Consider the following 18,116-nt stretch of genomic DNA (forward strand, 5'->3'; position numbering starts at 1 on the left):
TCCCCTCGTCCTGACGTCAGGAATAAACTCTGGCTCCCTCACTGCCCTGCACAGGTCGGGGACCTTGGCCTTCAATGTAGCAGCAGCACAGAATCCTCCTGTGTGGATCCTCCTGGTACCTCCTCTCCTTGTGGCCCTCGAGTGGCTCTGCCAAGGATAAATAACTATTACATTGTTCAGGACTCTGGCCAGTGGTGGGGTTTCCAAATGCAGACCAACCAGTAAGCATAAAACCTGGATTAAACCAAAAAGTTCAACGTGTGCCCACATGGACACAGACCCCTGATGGGCCAGCTGCACAGAAGTCCGCTGATTCCACCTGCTGCTGTGCTGGTGCCTCCAAGAAAGAATTCCTTCAATGTATAAGATTGAAGACAGGGTTGGACCATCACCTAATCTTCATCTAATCTGTTTGCACCATACATTCCCTATTAAAAATCTTTGGCTTTCCTGAACTCTCTGGAGATTGTTTGGTGCGGCACTCTTTCAATGTTTTATATGTAGGAGGACAACCCTTCCATTCTAGATGTGAGAAGTGACTCTAAATCCAGCGCTAGAGTCAGAATGTGTCTGGGAACTGGGTGGTTGGGAGTATAAATTTGTTGAAACTCATTGAAGTTACTCTTTTTCCCTCTGTAAGTAATAAGTATTTTGCAGGGAGGGGCTTTGAAACAACGCAAATATTCCTGTCCCTTTATCTACATCCACACACAGGGGATTCACCTAGTCATCACCAGAACAGCTCCTTTCTGTCCCTCTATTTGTCCCTTGGCCTCACTGGTCCCTAAGTACAGGGACTCCAGGGACCGTTTGGACTTTCCCATTGAGATGGGACAGATTTGTCTCCTTCTCGTCCGTGACACTGTCCATCCCCCAGGCAGTTAGACCCACCATCACCCACTCCTGGGTTTGGCCTGAGCTTTCGCCTTTCTGCACCTGCACACCCCTAACCCCTGCCTCCACCTCACCCCAGCTGAGCAACGCTCTGTGTTCAACTTCCTCCCAATCACTCATCAAAAACTAACAACACAAGTTGGGTTTTTTCTTTAATTTTCAAAGTGTAAGAGTTGCCAGGGGAGGGCGACTGAGCGGCCACGTTGCTGTGGAGAGCTGCGTGCACTGACAACCCCCACCTGCAAACCTAGAATGACCCGCACCATTTGAAAAGCACCAGCGGCCATTTTATTGCAGGTCAGATAATAGTTCCAGGCACCGCCAGGGACTGACGACCCCCCACCCTCCAATCTGGACTGTCTCAAACTGGAAAGCCTCACCGTGGAATTCCAGCATCCCCCACCCCACCGAAGTGAACAGCCAATTGAATCCTGCCACCGTCCAAAGATGACCCTAAGTGGCGATCAGTCCACCTGAGCTCAAACCCGGAACTTCTGCACCCATAAAACACCTTGCTCTCCCATACCAGGCACAACTTCCCTGATGCCCCACTCCGGAGTCACGGAACCTCGCCCGGGAATTGCAGACTCCAATAAAGGCTCTCTTGGCTCCATAACTTGGTCTCTCTCTTTCCTCTTGCCTCTGCCTCCATCTATTAAACCTTACACAAAGTATATGTGTTTCTTCTCAATAACCATTTTGGTTTTGGGGTTGTTTTTTTCTTTTCTACTTACATTCTTCCTGAGTTCTGTCTGTTCTTTTTCTCTTCTTTTCTTTTCTTTCTTTCTTTTTTGTCTCTATCTTTTATCTTGAACCATTTTGGGGACCTATATCTCTTTTCTGAGTTCCTCTTTAGAGAAGCTGTGTGGTCTGTAATTTCCCTGAGACTGAGCAGAACTGGCTGTCTGGGCTCCTCCCCTGTGTCCTGTGTCCTGCTGCTCACGAAGCAAGTTCTCCAGCTGCATTTGTTTAAAAATAATGTGCTGTCAAGTTAGCTAACATGCAGGGTAGTCTTGGATTCAGGAGGAGATTTCATGATTCATCCCTTATATACAACACCCAGTGCTCATCCCAACAAGTGCCCTCCTCAATGCCCATCACCCATTCTTTTTGTCTTGATGAGGTTCCAAAAGTTCATTTTTGCTTGTATTTTCCTTGCCTTCAGAGACATGTCTTGACACGTCTCCAGCTGCATTGTGCTGGCAATGTGTTCGTCTCCTTGCATCCATCAGTTAGGAAAGGTGCTGGTTCATTTTCGACTAGAACCTTCCTTGAACGTAGTTGAGGTCCTGCAGAGAGGGTGTGGGTGGGCAGGGGTGTGTTCTGCAGCCGCGGGTGGCTTCTTGTGGGGAACCCTCCCGACAGAGCTCACAGCTCCCGCCCACACGGTTCTGGTTCACGCCTCAGGAAAGCGCAAGACCTTCAGGCCCAGCAGGCTGTGCGCGCGGGTTACCATACCACATGGGGAGTCCTGCCCCAGGTCCCCGCCAAGGTGCTGAGTCTCACAGAGACCTTCCCCCCCAGCCCGCTGTGCATCTGGCAGAGGCAGCATGTTCCTCCGAACCGTCCTGCCTGGGGCTGGAACGTCCAGTTCCCTCTGTTTAGATCTTCCGTCTTCCATGGGGCACGAAACAGCCATAGTTCTGTCATGTCCCAGATTCTGTGGTCAGGAATTCGGACAGAGTGCAGCAGGGATGGTGCAGCAGGGATGGCCTGTCTCTGCCCCCAAAAAGTCTGGGGCCTCAGCTGGGAAGACATTATGGTGGTGGTTGGTGGGGGACGGAGGGTAGGACCTCAATGGCTGGGTACTGCTGTCACCTGGAAGCTTCTTTTCAGGGTGTCTGGAACATGCACCAAGACTCACCTCAATCTCAATCATTGACCCAAGATCCTACAGGAGGCCTCTCTGCGTGGAGCTGAGTTCTGAGAAGTAAGTATCCAGAGCAAGCATTTCAAGAGACGAAGGACCGGGCTACAGGGCTCCTTCGGGCTGGCCTCAGGAGTCACACAGCGTCACTGCCACCATACTCTCTCCATGCATTCTGTTGTCTGATAGGGATAAACACTGTTTTCTTTGAGGGTGAAAAAAAATATTGTTTTATACAAAAAAATTATTTTTATATACAAAACATAAATGATCAGTTGATAGATGGATTAATTGATCGATGTATAGAACATAGGCCTATATAGTATATCTTTGGTTTTAAAATTTCATATCCATTGAGGAGGGGGCTTATAGTAAAAGAAAATGTCTAAACAGGCTCCTTAGGAGGATAATTATGGGGAAAAGTTGGGAATCTGCTCTAGGCTCCTGGCTGCACAGGCCTGGCCCACCCAAACTCAAGGGAAGGGGACATACCCCCAACTCTCAAGAACAGAGTGTCAAGAAGTTTACAGTCCTGTTTAGAGCCACCACATGGAAGAATCTTAGTGTAGTACCTTCACATCACATTTAAGAATGAGGAGCCCAGAAGAGCTGAGCACCCAGGGCCCCAGTCACAAGGCCAGGGAGCAGACTTGGCCCTTCCCCAAGGAGGTCCACACAGCGATCCTGCAAGTCCATCTGTCCCCTGGAAAGGTCAGTTCCCGAGCCTGCTGGGGCACCATATGGCCCCAGTGTAAATACAGGAGACACAGCGATGCTCTGCACTTTCTCTGCTTTACTCACAGGTCACAGAAGGCATCCGTGAACTGCATGAACTTAGGAATCTGTTTTACTTGGATAAGTGGAGGTTGTTGCCTACATGTAAACATGAGCAATTTCTCTTCTGGCTTCTTTTTTAAAAGCAGAAATGCTGGAAAACAGTGGGTCCACGATGCTACATGTGCCACAGGGCCCTCAGAGCATTTAAGACCTTCCGGGGGCTCCCTAGGGCTCCAGAACACCATTGAAGCACACCGATTAGGAAGGAAAAAATAAAATTGTCCTATGTACAGACAACATAATTGTGTAGAAAAATCTCAAGGAATCTACCAAAAAAAATTACCAAACTGCTAGAACTGGTAAATGAATTTAACAAATCACAGGCTAAAAGATCAATACACACATGCACGTGTGCACACACACATATATACACACTCACACACATGCACAGAGACACATCCATACACACACACTGACACACACAGTCACACATGCATACACACACATACACACACCCGCCCACACTCACACATATACATGTACATACACACACACATACACACATGTGCACAGAGACACATGCATGCACATACACACTGACACACACAGAGACACACATGCATGCATGAACGTGCACACATGCATTCACACACATACACATAAATACATTCACACACACATACACCAACACATATACATACACACACAAATATATATACATATACATGCACACACATATATGCACTTACACACACACAATCCTATTTGTGAACTAGCAATGAACATGTAGAAAATGAAATGAAAAGCACAGTGCTATTCACAAGTGCTTGAAAAGAAGACAAAATACCCGGGTATAAATCCAACAGAACACATGCAACATCCAGGTACTAAAATTTACAAAACACTGGTGAGTGAAACCAAGGAATATTTAAGTAAATTACAAGAGGTTCCGTGTTTATGGACTGGAAGACTCAACATAGTAAAGATGGCAATGTTCTCGGTATTGATCTATAATCAAATCAAATGATTCCAATCAAAATACCAGCAAGATTGTTTTGGTAGATACACACAAGTTACTCAAAAATTTATCTGGAAAGGTAAAGAAAAACCAGATGCTTGAAACAGAATAAAGTGCATCATAAGCTTCTCTCTTGCCCATCATTGTGTTTCCTATATCGCCCTGACTGTGGATTATTAATAAAGTCAGTATGTGCTCCTTGGTTGAATTTCTCCTCCAGCAGAGTCCTGGGCCAGTCCCAGCTCTCCTTGAGGTGCCGCGAATGGCCCTGACCTTGTGGAAACCACACCAGGATTCGGGTTCCGAGCATGGCAGCCCTGCTTGCAAACTCAGTGCTAGAGAGCTGAGTGTTTTCCGGAAACTGGCAGAGAGTAGGCTTGGGTTTGGTGGAGAGGAGAGGGCTGTTCTACACACGAGGAGTTGCGTGAACATGGTGACACGCGCTTGTAACAGACTGTGCACCTGGCTGCAAACGTCAGGGAGGGAGCCGTTGACAAACATTCAAACCCAACAGAGCCCTTTCCAGGGCTGGTGTGCCCCATGGTGGCTGTGGCATTCTGCCAACTCAATGTGGGGAGGTATCTCCTCATGTCTGTGTCCTGCACCTTGTCTTTAGAAACTGTCTGCCGGGCACCTGGGTGGCTCAGTCGGTAGAGCGTCTGGCTTCAGCTCAGGTCATGATCTCATGGTTCGTGGGTTCGAGCCCCGCGTCAGGCTCTGTGCTGACAGCTCAGAGCCTGGAGCCTGCTTCGGATTCTGTGTCTCCCTCTCTCTCTGCCCCTCCCCTGATCGCACTGTCTCTGTCTCTCCAAAATAAATAAAAACCATAAAAAAAAAAAAGCTGTGTGCTTCTCCTGTGGAAAGTACCAGCTGTAGACAGGTGGCTTCAGCCAGACTTCTGCTGCAGCGGACCGCCCAGTGGCCTTGTATCCACCCACCAGGGTGAATTCCAGGAGTGATATTGGGGACACCCACTTCTGCTCCAACCAGATCCAGAGCTTTAACCGAAAGCTGTTCAGTCATGGCCGGCCCAGGCAGAGAGTCTTGAGTACAGTGTACATTCCTGGTCACAGAGACACAAGTGAGGTTGAAGCCTTGTTGAGACCAAGGACTGAGACTGTGGGGAACAAGCCCTCAAGGAGCCTTTTGGCTGTGAAAAGGAGGTGGTTATTACCCTGGGGGATGCTGAGCTGAGATTTTTTTGTGGCAATGAGAAGAGTAAAGGGCTGGACTTTCCAGCGACTTCCAGAGAATTTTTGCCCTTGAGAGATAGGCATGAGGGCAAAGGGCCAGGAGATCTGGAACAGAGAAGAGGACCCCAAACACTGGCCCAGGAGACCCATCCTTCCTGCACCTGCGGATTTGGAACAAGTACCATCCAGGACCCAGGATTCTCCCTTGAGACACAGGAACGATGTCCCCAGAAGACAGGCCCTTCAAGAATCCAGGCACTTCTGCCCCCCTGCCCTGGAGTCCAGAGTCTGAAGGTCTCTCCTATCCGGTCTGAAGGACTGTATTCCTGAACAGGGCATTCCCGGAGACAGTGCACTACATGACAGCTTCTCCTGGTTGGGCTGACTTCCTCCAGGGCCCTTCAGAGGCCTGTTCACCCAGAGGACAGCACCCACCAGCGTCAAGAACAGGGGCAGCTTCAGGAAGACCAGGAGCAGCAAATGGACACTGCTGAATGAGGACCTGTGCGAGAAACAGGGACAGGACGTGAGCTGCCTTCTCGGGGGGAGGCCCCCAGGACACTTCTCTCCCCACCTGTCCCTGCGCCCTGACTCCAGAACCCAAATAACTCAGGATCAAACTTGGAAAGGGCACGTGCCGGGGCAACACCTCTCTGGGCCCGTACCCCCTCCCCTTCCATGATCATGATCCTCACTTTAAAGTGCGGACCCTTGTCCCTTCCCTGCAGGACCTGACAGAAACATCACAGCCCTTTCTGGGTTCTCTGGGAGGCGGAACACAGTCTGGAGCCGGTCCGTCTCCCTGCCCCAGACCCCACAAGCAAGTCCTGGTACAGGATCTGTGGTACAGCCAAGAGCTTTGGAGAACAGAACCAGAACCCAGAGTCCAGAACCAGGTGGGGAAGGAAAGGGGGCAAGGTGGGTATGGGAGGGGCTGCATGTCCAATTGAACCAGCCTCCTGTTTGCCCGTAGCTGCCCCCATGTGGGAGAGTGTTCACAGAACAAGTGGAATTTTCCATGAGGAATCCCCATGCAGCCACGGAGAATATAAAAATCAGGACCAGAACTGGAAGAAAACCCAGCGGACAGTGAGGTAAAAAGAGCATGGTGTATTTCCAGCCTCCCACACCCCCCAAAGTTCCCATAAGGCTGATCTCTAGGCTGTGACCCCTTACCCCGAGCAGTCGGTCAACACCTCCTCGGCGCTGGAGTTCTGTTTGGTGCTCAGCACCGGAAAGGCGTCAGATGCAGCTCCACATGCGGTCTTCCCTGTGGTTTTACTTGGTGCTACAGACAAATCACACTTCAGATGCTGCTCTCTTTTTAGCCACACACAAAGTACCCACCTGGACCAATGTTGCACACAATCACCCACTCACAGGAGGGACTCTGAAGCTAAACCCAGGCCAGCGCCTGGATGGAGTGAGCTCCTCAGGCACCAAATGAGACTTTTTCAGAACTGGCCATAAGAGCCACTTCTAATAAATGCCAGGTCTTTCCATCCGAAGTCTGACTCTGCCTGGGGTGACAGCAGGGGTCTCTCAGGGGCTTCCCCAGCTGACAAGGAGCCCCAGAGGAAGGAGGGGAAGGGACAAATCTAAATAGATGGAGTCAGGTCAGTAGAAAGTGGGCACAGCGGTGGAACTCCATCAGGTGCAGCAGGAGCACAAAAAATGACATGGACCCCAGTTACCTTCCAGGCAATCAAAAGAGAGAGCTAGGGATGGCGACGCCTAGCGGAGGCCACAGGGATTACAAGATAGTTTCCAGGCTGAGGTGAAGAGTGTAGATAATTGATGAAAGAAGGATACAGATGAGCAGAGAGAGAATTTGGCTCATGGGAATGAGGAGGCAAGGAGCTACAGGGTGAGAAGCCAGGGTCAGGATGATTTTTCTTGAAGAGGAGGAAGCAAACTGCCTTCCACCCAGAAGGGAAAGAGGGAAGGATAAGTTAGGTAGCACAGAAGTTTGTAAGGGCAGAAGAAAAGAATTGAGAGAGTTCACATCTGATATCCCATATTCCCTTGGTAAGGTAGAAAAATGGGAGGGTCATATTAGAAACCAGGAACTTGTATTGACACCCATGGGTGCCTTCTGTGACTGTTCTTCAGCAATACTGGAGCAGATAGATTTTAGGTAAGGGACCAGTTTGTCCTAACTTGCCTGGGAGTTCTCCAGTGTTAGCACTGAAAGCCTGAATCCCAGGCAATTTGTCAGTCCTTGGCAAACCCCAATGGTCGGTCACCCTAATTTTAAGATGGATCTAGGGATGAAGTTTTTGAGAGGTGGGTAGAAAAATGGTGCACAGGAGTGGAGGGTGCTTAAGAGAAGAAAATGTAGTCTTCCATGAGAGTTGAGGAAGGAAGAAATATCAGGGCAGGAGCAGGGCAGGTAATAAATGGGGAGAGAATGGAGAGAGGAATCAAAGGCCTAGAGGCATATGTGAGGTTGAAAACAGGGCCAGCAGGGGTGAGGGTACGGGAAGGCTGATGCACAGAAAGCTGTCCAAAAGTATGATGTCTGAGTTGTAGGGTTCTGGACATGGACCACTTTGGGATGACAGCAAGATGTGCAGTGTTGCCATGGAGTGGGATTCTGGGGAGTGGAAATGCAGGCCACTGCAGTCAAGAAAGTCATGGAACACAAGAAAAGTATGTTGGACTAGTTATTCATTAAAAACTCCCAAGACAATGGCAGGGATTAGGGAGTAAACTAGAAGATGATGGAAGACTGTGCAAAGGAGAGGTAGAGGGGTGTGGCCATATGACACAAATGTTAAAGGAGGCAGGTAGGACAGTAATAGGTTGGAAGTTGTAATGGGGGGGTGGGATTTGGACGCCGCTTCACTGCTGTATAGTACATGGGGGTGGGAGAAAGAGCAACTTCCACTCCACAAGCCTATTTCTTGAAATGAGAGGAGTAAGGTTAATTTCAGGGCAGTATAGTAAAGGGAATGTTCTGTGAGCAAGCTAAAGATGTATATACGAAGAGTTTATTTCCTTTGGTGCAAGTTGCCAAAGAGCCAAAGGAAATAGCTTTGGTCCAGCATGGAGAGGCCTCCCAGGCCATGGAGTGAAGCCCCTGTCCTATGAAAGTGAGAGCACTTTGAGCGATGCACCCCGACCCATTCCAAGGTTAAAGGGTCAGCAGCCTCTCTCTCTCTGCCCTCATCATAGGCCCTTCCCAACACCGCTGGGACTGAGGACTAGACAAGACCTAAAGACACTCTTCAGCATGGTGCACATCCTTGTCCCCATGTTCAATCATGTCCCATAAGCTTGGCTGCTGGAGTGAGAAGACCTCTTACCTGAGAAAACAGACACGTTAACCTGGACTGAAGGGTCATATGACAATATGTCCAGCAACCATATATTCTGAATTCTACACCAGTAAGACCCAGTATCATCCGCGGTGAGGTTCTCCATGGTTACTGTGAAGGTGAGGCTATCAGCATGGTCTCTGATGGACACACGACCACTCTTCTCTTCTTTCTCTTCTACATTGGTCTCCACAATCTTGTCACATGTGCTCTCAGACTGCCCTCGGCACCAATACTTTTTATACCCTTGGTACTCCTTCTCATACTGACACTGCACACTCAGAGAGCCTCCCAAGGTGCCTGTCACAGAGGTGGGGCCCGTCAGGGACAAAGAGCCTGGAAAACACAAGCCATGTCTCAGGACTCCATCTCAATGGGACCCATCAGCAGCTGGCTGCCTGAAGACCAAGGGGAAACTTGCCAGGGAGGTATAGATGGTTCCATACCCAGGTATGGGGACCTGGAGGAACATCTGGGCTTAGGACCTAGGGCGGAAGGTTTGGAGACTATGGCCAGAAAGAGGAGTAGAGACCTGTGCTCTGTGAGCCCAGAAACACTGAATAACCACATAGGGATGCTGGCCCCTGGGGACAAGGAGAATCGGAACTAAGCTAGTTCTCAGCAGAGTGAGCGGACTGTCCTGACCTGTCCTTAGATTGGTGGTCTTGGCCAGGCATGAAATTCAGTCACATACAAAAATATTTCCCTTTGAGGAGTGATGGTCATGGAGGAGGGCACTTGTGGGGAAGAGCACTGGGTGTTATATGGAAACCAACTTTTATAAATAAAAAAGATAAAAAAATAAAATAAATAAACATCTGCCTATGGAACATTAAAAAAATACTTCCCTTTGGAGGGAGGCTCTGTATTCTAAGTTTTCTGGCAATCCAGACTTGTTCTGTAAGAGTACAACTTCTTGTTTACTCTGCTCTCCACATGTTCTCAAGAGAGGAAACATAAAACTCCAGCTCTCATCCAGACCACCCGTGAGGGAGGAATGACAAATTGCTGAGAAGGGCTGGGTCCCAAGGAGACCCTAACAGGCTTCTTGACACAGGTTTGGGGCACAAGCTGACCCCCTCCAGCCTGACCCCCCTTCATAATACCCGGAGCCTATCTTTCCTTACAACCTTCTCCTCTTCCCCTTTCGGGCTAGTCATACCATTCTCTGAGGTCCCTCCATAACAACGTAAAGTGATCACACTTTTCTAAATGGTGTTTATAACACCAGTGCATGTGGTGGGCGGGAGAAGGCTGGGACAAGCAGAAAGGAGCTGAGCCAGGAGCTGGATGAAAAAAAAAAAAAAACCAAAATTCAAAATCTGGACCCAGGAGGAACCCTAGCTGCAAATGAATCAAAGGGTCAGCCCACATGGGGCTGGAGAAGTCAGCCAGTCCTCGTGAAGTGGGGGGGTAGGGGTGGAAGGGGAAGGATGGGGAGGTTTCCAGTCCAGTTTAATTGCACCCAGGCTAGGGCACTTAGACAGTTTTATCAGATGTGAGCAAGCAGATGTGCGCAGATGTATGCTGGGTGAGGAGCAAGGCAGGTGAGGGGAGTTGAGGAGAAGCCATGGTCTGTACTGCTTGCCAATTTCTGTGGTGTAAATGCTCTCACCATGACTGAATTCAGGCCAACAATATGCTGTCACTGGACACGGTGTTGGGAAGATAAGCTCTTGTGAACAGATGCAAGCTGGCTCCAGCCACTACTGCTTTGGATGCCCATTTTATTAATTATGGTGATTCAGAAAACATCTATTATCATCACCACCCTCATTTAAGACATTTTGAGCACCTCCCATGTGTAAGGAGATGCATCTCTCTTAAATGTCTTTCTGAGTCTAAGATCGTTGGTTATGAGGGCTCTGGGGAGCCTTGAAGATCATCCTGTCTACTCTCCTGTGTTACCGAAAAGAAAATTATGGGGGCACCTGGGTGGCTCAGTCAGTTGAGCGTCTGGCTTCAGCTCAGGTCACGATCTCGTGGTTCATGGGTTTGAGCCCCACGTCAGGTTCTGTGCTGACAGCTAGCTCAGAGCCTGGAGCCTGTCTTCAGATTCCAGGTCTCCCTCTCTCTCTGACCCTCCCCTTCTAATGCTCTCTCTCGCTCTCTCTCTCTCTCTCTCTCTCTCTCTCAAAAATAAATAAAACATTAAAAAAAGAAAGAAAGAAAGAAAGAAAGAAAGAAAGAAAGAACGAAAGAACGAACGAACGAACATTATATTTTGGCTAGTAACACTCAGCTGGTATCCTTCCTTTAAATCTCTGCCTTTTCCACTCACTATTCTGGAACAGTCCATGATTATGTTGGGCAGATTCCATGTCATAAATATTATTCTACAAACATGAAGAATACCGTCTAATTTTTACCCTAAACTTACTTCCCACAGAGAATGTGCTCTCGTGCATGTTGAATGCCTATTTTTAAGAGTTTCTGTTCTAAAAATCCAACCTTCAATGGACAATTTTATTTACCTGCCTGCACCACATCTTGTTCCAGCAAGGGTTTGAGGTGAGTGCTAAGGATACCATTTTAGATCCTTCCTACTAACAGACCTTGCCAACCCATTTAAACTACGCTCTGACAAAACAGAACTATTGCTCATTCTTGAAATTTCCATGATCTTTAATATCTCTACACTTTTGCATAAGTTATTTCCACTTTCCACTCTGACAGGTTATTCATCCTTCAAGACCAATGTCCAGTGGAGCCTCAGTGAAGACTTGGATCTGATCAAGAGCAGTGTTTAGGGCCCTGTTATGCATCTTCACACTGTATAAATAAATCTCTTTCTACAATAAGTTCTACACTGTATCATAGTGGCTTGACTCCCTGGTTCAACTATGAGTTCCTGACTGCAGAAGTTGCTCTTAAACACAGCACCCAGAGTGGTCCTGGCACACAGCTGGTGCTCAATAAGTGTATGCAAGATCTGAAGATGCATGTCTGAGTAGATAGAAGGATACACAGACAGATGAGTGAATGTGTCCTTCCTGTGTGTGCTGAGACTTCACCTCTGGCTTGAACCCAAGACAGATCTTCTACCCACTGTTCCGCTCCGTGCAATGCCACGTACCCAAAGCCCCAGCCTCACTCACCTGAGTAACAGAGAAAGAGCAGAGCTGGGGACAGCCACATGGTCCCGTCTCTCAGGCTGGTGTCCCCAGCAAATCCGAGTCCCAGTTGGGATCCAGGTGTTTGTGACAGAGCCTGAGGCATCCACCTTCTACTTGTTCAAAGTTCCTTTGTTTTTTTCTCTCATTTACTTCCTTTTTCTTCTAGCCACTTCCTAATTTGAAGCCCTGCTTAAAAACAGGAGAAGAGTGGCAAGAGATACTTCAGAGTATCTCTTCAGAGATAAGGACTAAGAACAACATGGGAAATCTGCTGATTTTTCCTACATTTAATGGCAAGATAATGTTTGAGTCATACTCCAAGCCTCCAAGAAAGTCAGTCCCAATATATGAAACCTCTGACGGGGTGAGACTTTGTCCCTGCTTCCCATTCTTCTTCTCATGTGGGATTGCTTGCTTGACCTAACCAGCTGCTCCTGCTCTTTGGCTGCCTACTTTGGGGTCATAAAACACACCCACTTAAAGGTCAGAGGTGAGGACTCCCCATAACTCTCTCAATTATAACCTCCATGCAGTTGGCCTCATACCTCTTACCCTAACCTAGTCTCTTCCTTGGCTCCAGACCTGACTTTCTGATTTCCTATGGGGACGCTCAACCTGCTTGTATGTTCTTAACCTAATTTAGTATAAGGTTTTAGTTAAGGGTATAGATTTTGGAGTCATGCATATTCAAATCCCACCTCCATCAAGTACTACCCGTGTGCCCTCGGGCATGTTGCTAAATCACTGTCTTCCTTAGTTTCTTCATCTGTAAAATAGAGTAATTAGTAACCATTCTTACCTCATAGGAAATAAATGAACAAACATAAAGCACTTGGCACAGCGCCTGGAACGTAGTAGTAACTGCACAGTAAAAATCTTAAATATCTTTAGAACAGTCCTGGACCAGGACTAGCTTCTGATCTGGTCTATCAATCAGCTGTACATTCCCTTCAATTCAATTTACACATCAGAGGCACATTCTTCTCTAAGACACAGGTATCTAAACATGTGATTCCAGTGATAAATAACCCCCATCAGTTTCTTCTCTTTCCCAGTGGTTGATACCCATAGCCTATAGCTTTCACTATCTTTTGAAACTCTCTACCAGATCATCTGTCACTTCAAACTTGCTGTAAGAGCACAATTCGTTATTTTCCATCTTTCACCATATCTAATGAAATACAGTATACACGTTGAGCTCCAGAGGGAAAAAGCCACATGGCTCCTGCTGGCATATATGTGACGAGTCACTTACCTGGGGGACCCAGAATGAGCAGACCTGATAGTAGGCATGACCCTGTGTACCCTTGTGTCATTTCTTCAGCAGAGACAACAGTTGGAGGCTTTCATTCTCCCATCAAGAGCATCAAACAGGTCTTAGGTCCCCTGGGTTCTGCTTTTACATTGTTTTCTTCTGTTCCTTTTATTTTTTTCCCAACTTGATCCCTGAATTTTTTTTTATAAAATAAAGAAAATTGGAATAGCAAAGGCAAGCGCTAATGGTTTAAAAATTTATAAAATACGTCTAATGTGGTCACCTTTCATTATCCAATAAGAAAGTACAAATTCCAGGCAATATGGCAGTCTGAGTCAATACAGACTCTCTTCTAGTTCCAAACATGGAACTCCTATCTAAAAATGAAACCCAAGGGGCACCTGGGTGGCTCAGTCAGCTGAGCATCCAACTCTTGATTTCGGCTTAGGTCATGATCCCAGGGTCTTAGAATGGAGCCCCACATCAGCCTCTGTGCTGGGCATGGAGCCTACTTTACATTATCTCTCTCCTCTCTCTCTCTGTCTCTCTCTCTCTCTCTCTCTGTCTCTCTCTCTCTCTCTCTCTCTCTCTCTCTCTCTCTCTCTCTACCTCCCTCTCCATCCTCTCCCCTCTGTAAAAAAATTTTTTAAGAAAAATCAATAAAAATAAAATAAATAAAATGCAACCCCAAAAGTTCTGATACTCAAGTGAATTTAAAACCAAACAAAAGAGGGGCTCCTGTGTGGCTCATTCAGTTAAGCATCAAACTTCAGCTCAGATCATGATCTCATGGTTAGTAAATTCAAGCCCTGCATTGGGCTCTGTGCTGACAGCTCAGAGCCTGGAACCTGCTTCAGATTCTGTGTCTCCCTCTCTCTCTGCCCCTCCCCCACTCATGCTCTGTCTCTCTCTCTCAAATAAATATATAAATAAATAAACAAATAAAACAAAATCAAGCACAGGAAATTCCCAGGTGCCAGAAATTTAAAGGGAACTGAATGCCAAGACCATGAACAGGATCTGATACCAGATGGTGGATGGGGACTATCAGAATGGGTATGGGCTTTAAGAGGAAGAGGGCTGACATTTCAAAAACCACAAGGGGACAGGAGCTTATGCCTTAGGTTTATATCAGATGTGTAACTGGAGCAGAACTCTCTGCCCAAATCTGGGATCCACATATTTCATTGATAGCCTCAGGGAAGCACCAATGTATCTTGGCCCGCTGGAGCCACAGGAGTTAAAGAGTCCTCCATAAGAATTGGCACACTGAGGTGTGACAGTCAAAGTCACTGTTTCCAACAGCATGGGAGGCTCAGGTAAAGTAATTAATATAAAATCAGGCTAGCAAATGATGAGGCTTGCAAGGCTTTGGGAAAGATGGGTACAAACCACAACCATGTTTCCTGGCCACCCTCTGGCTTTCTATAGCTCATGAGCTAAGGACACTTCTACATTTTTAAACCGTTGAAAAAAAATCAGAAGAAAAATATTTCATGACGCATGAAAATTGCACAACACTACCATTTCCGAGTATCTAAATGAGTTTTATGGAAACACAGTCACACTTGCTCCTTTCTATATTGTCTGTGGCAGCTTTTCTGCTACAAGGGCAGAATTGAGTAGTTGGCCCACAAAACCTAAGGTGCCTCCTACCTGGTTCTAATGAGAAGAGTTTGGCACCCTCTTGTCTGGAGGACAGGTCCCTCACCACAAGTACCTAGTGATCATTCCTGCTAGTAATTGGAAGCAGAACCTTGAAAGCAGAACACTTGGGGCTTTCATCTTGAGGGTAATGGGAGCTACTTCATGTGGTATGATCATTTTTTCAGGATCCAAGCAACCAACAGAGTGACTTCAGGCCAGTCTTGGTTCAGGCTGAGTCCAACCTGGCCCAGTTAGAGATCCAGATGCTTCTGCTTGGTCCTCACTGGCCCAAGAAGCTGGCGCTCTCTTCTAGGCCCTCCCTGCTTCTCCGCTTGGTACAGCCCCATGTCACCCCAGGAAGCAGCAGCTCCAACTTGTTCCTCTAGCAGCACCTCAGATTCCCTGCCCAGTGTCTCCAGACCCATTTCCCACAACCCTGCTGTGCCCTTGGGACACCTCTGGCTGCTGTGGCACCTCATAGTCAACCTGACCAAAGTCTACTCCTTCTCTCTCATTGGTCCTCTGTCCCACCACCACTTTACATGAGCCCCTCCCCACCCACCTATCAGGCTACAGTCTCCCTGGTTTCCTTCCTGTTCTTTGAATGCATCAAATGCTTTCTCATTTCAGGACCTTTGCATGTGCTGTTCCCTCTGCTTGAAATACTTTTCCTTTAACTAAGGGTTTCTCCATGCCCATTAGACATTCAAGTGTAGATGCATAGTGGGAAGCTGAGTGTACAACCTGTGGTCCAGGTGACAGATGCACATTTAGAAGTTCACAGTGGTAACATTACCCAAGGGATAGACAGAGAGTATCAGGACCCAGGTTCCCAAGCTCAGCAACATGTGTGGAATGAGGAGAAAAGGCAGCAAAAAATAATAATAATAATAATAAATGAAGCAAGAGGAAAACCAGGAGAGTCTAAAAGCAGGGAAAGGAACATATTTCCAGAAGGAAGGAGCCCATTGGCTGAATCAAACACTACAGAGATGTAAAGTAAGATGCAGAAAGAGAAGACACCTCTGGACCAGATGGGTGATGGAGGTCCTTGTCAAGACAGATGAGAGAGACTGGAGAGAAAAGAGGGATGAGGAAATGGAGCCAACGAGTAAAGACAGTGTTTCACAAGAAGTTCTTGGAAGAAAAGCAGAGAGAAAAGAGGCCATGGATGGGGAGGGCTGGGAGCAAAGGGGAGGAGCCATCCAGTGTGGCATCCAAGAGTGTGAACAAGCAGCCTGCAGGGAAATCTGTCCTGTGATAGGCAGTCTCCAGGTGAATCATGTCATCTGTCTTCATGCTGTTTACAGAACTTGAAATACAATCACCAAGCTAGATTTAATTACATAAAATTTAAATCATTTCTGTGGTTAAAAAAAAGACAAATAATAAAGTAGGAAAAATGGGAGAAATGCCAAACACATAAAGAGCTTATACAAATCAAAATGAGATTTAAAATCTTAAAAGAAAATTTGGCAAAGACTGTGAACCTACAAGTCTCAGAAGAAGAAAGGCAAAGGGCTAATATTCAGAAAAAAAAGTAAGCTCACTGGCAAGCAAATACATGGGTATATGAAAACAACTAAATTATAAATTTTCCCAAATTTGTCAATATGGGTTTTTTCATATTTACTTATGTATTTTTGTGAGAGGAAGCAAGCACACTCACAGAAGGGGCAGAGAGAGAGGGAAGGAGAGAGAGAATTCTAAGCAGGCTCTGCGCTGTCAGCACAGAGCCCAACTTGGGGCTCGAGCCCAACTGTGAGATCATGACCTGAGCCAGAATCAAGAGTCAAATTCTTAACTGCCTGAGCCACCCAGGTACCCCTTAGTCATGCTGTTTTTAAGGTAATAGTAAAGGCAGGCAAAGGTGTGGTGTTACGGGAATCCATACACTCCTTGTGGGAGACAAGCTGCTCTGGCTCTATAATGCAATTTAGCAATGGGTGTAAAGAATTCTACAAGTGGCCCTTTTCTGGGTCCTCTATTTCTGCTTTGCATAATCTAGGCTAAGAAAAAAATGGAAATCAGAACATATATTAGTGAAAAGTTGAAAAGACCCTAATTACTCAATAATAAGAGACTACATACTAGTGTAAATCAATATGTAGGTAGATGATAGCTAGATAGATTTAGAGATAGATAAGATAGAGATAGAGAGAGAAAGAGATGATAGATGGATGGATAGATGGAGATAGATAGATGATAGATAGATAGATAGATAGATAGATAGATAGATAGATAGATGATAGATAGATAGATAGATAGATAGATAGATAGATAGATAGATGATAGATAGATAGATAGATGATAGATAGATAGATAGATAGATAGATAGATAGATAGATAGATAGATAGATGATAGATAGAGAAAGCCAATGAGTGGATGTAAGAGCAAACAGGCAAGTGATTAATATACTGTCCTTATTTTCTTATGCATGACTGTAGAATGTAGTCCTGGTCATAACTGGAAAATCTGGCAACAACCAAATGTTCATCAACAATAGGATGGATAAGTACATGTGGTATATTCGTTGAATCTTATTCAGCAACGAAAATGGACACACAACAGCTGCAACATGCTGAATCTCGAGCATAATGTTAAGTGAAAGAAGCAAGTCATAGAACGTATTTACAATATTATCCCATATAGGAAGTCCCAAAGTAGGTAAGACTAAACTATACAAAATTCATATAGAGGTGACAGAAATCAAATCAATAGTTGCCTGGAGCATGAGTGGGAGTGGTCTCTAAAGGGGCACAAGGGAACTTTCTGGGGTAATTGAAATGTCCTATATCTTGATTGTGGTACTGGTCACAGGGAAGGAGGTGGTCAAAACTCACTGAACTGTACTTTTCTTTTATGTAAAATGTACTACAATAAGGTTGATGTTTAAAATCAAAGGAATGAATGTTACAAATATTAGAGTAATGGACATATCTAATGGGGGAGGAAAAAGGTATGAACAGAAAGCAGATTTTTGGGGTACTAGCAACGTTCTATTTCTTGACCTCATTGGTAGCTATAT

General features: G+C 46.4%; 2 protein-coding genes across 2 annotated transcripts in view; one reads left to right on the plus strand and one right to left on the minus strand.

The window, feature by feature from the left end:
- Positions 1-455, plus strand: part of LOC115281470 (CMRF35-like molecule 1) — a 5,419-nt gene extending 4,964 nt beyond the window's left edge. The window contains exon 4 of the mRNA XM_029926801.1: positions 55-455. Within this exon, the coding sequence (XP_029782661.1) occupies positions 55-160 (106 nt within the window). The 3' untranslated portion in view covers positions 161-455. The remainder of the gene's footprint in view (positions 1-54) is intronic.
- A 4,873-nt stretch (positions 456-5,328) lies between these two features.
- Positions 5,329-13,604, minus strand: LOC115282978 (CMRF35-like molecule 2). Its single transcript, XM_029929237.1, has 5 exons — positions 13,441-13,604; positions 12,168-12,371; positions 9,058-9,405; positions 6,926-7,037; positions 5,329-6,251 (listed from the first exon to the last, which is right to left on the minus strand). Exons 2-5 carry the CDS (start codon positions 12,286-12,288, stop codon positions 5,993-5,995), a joined length of 840 nt encoding a protein of 279 aa, XP_029785097.1. The 5' UTR covers positions 12,289-12,371; positions 13,441-13,604; the 3' UTR covers positions 5,329-5,992.
- Positions 13,605-18,116: the final 4,512 nt, after the last annotated feature.

The sequence above is a fragment of the Suricata suricatta genome, chromosome 17 (assembly GCF_006229205.1).
Source record: "Suricata suricatta isolate VVHF042 chromosome 17, meerkat_22Aug2017_6uvM2_HiC, whole genome shotgun sequence".
NCBI classification, from domain to species: Eukaryota; Metazoa; Chordata; class Mammalia; order Carnivora; family Herpestidae; genus Suricata; species Suricata suricatta.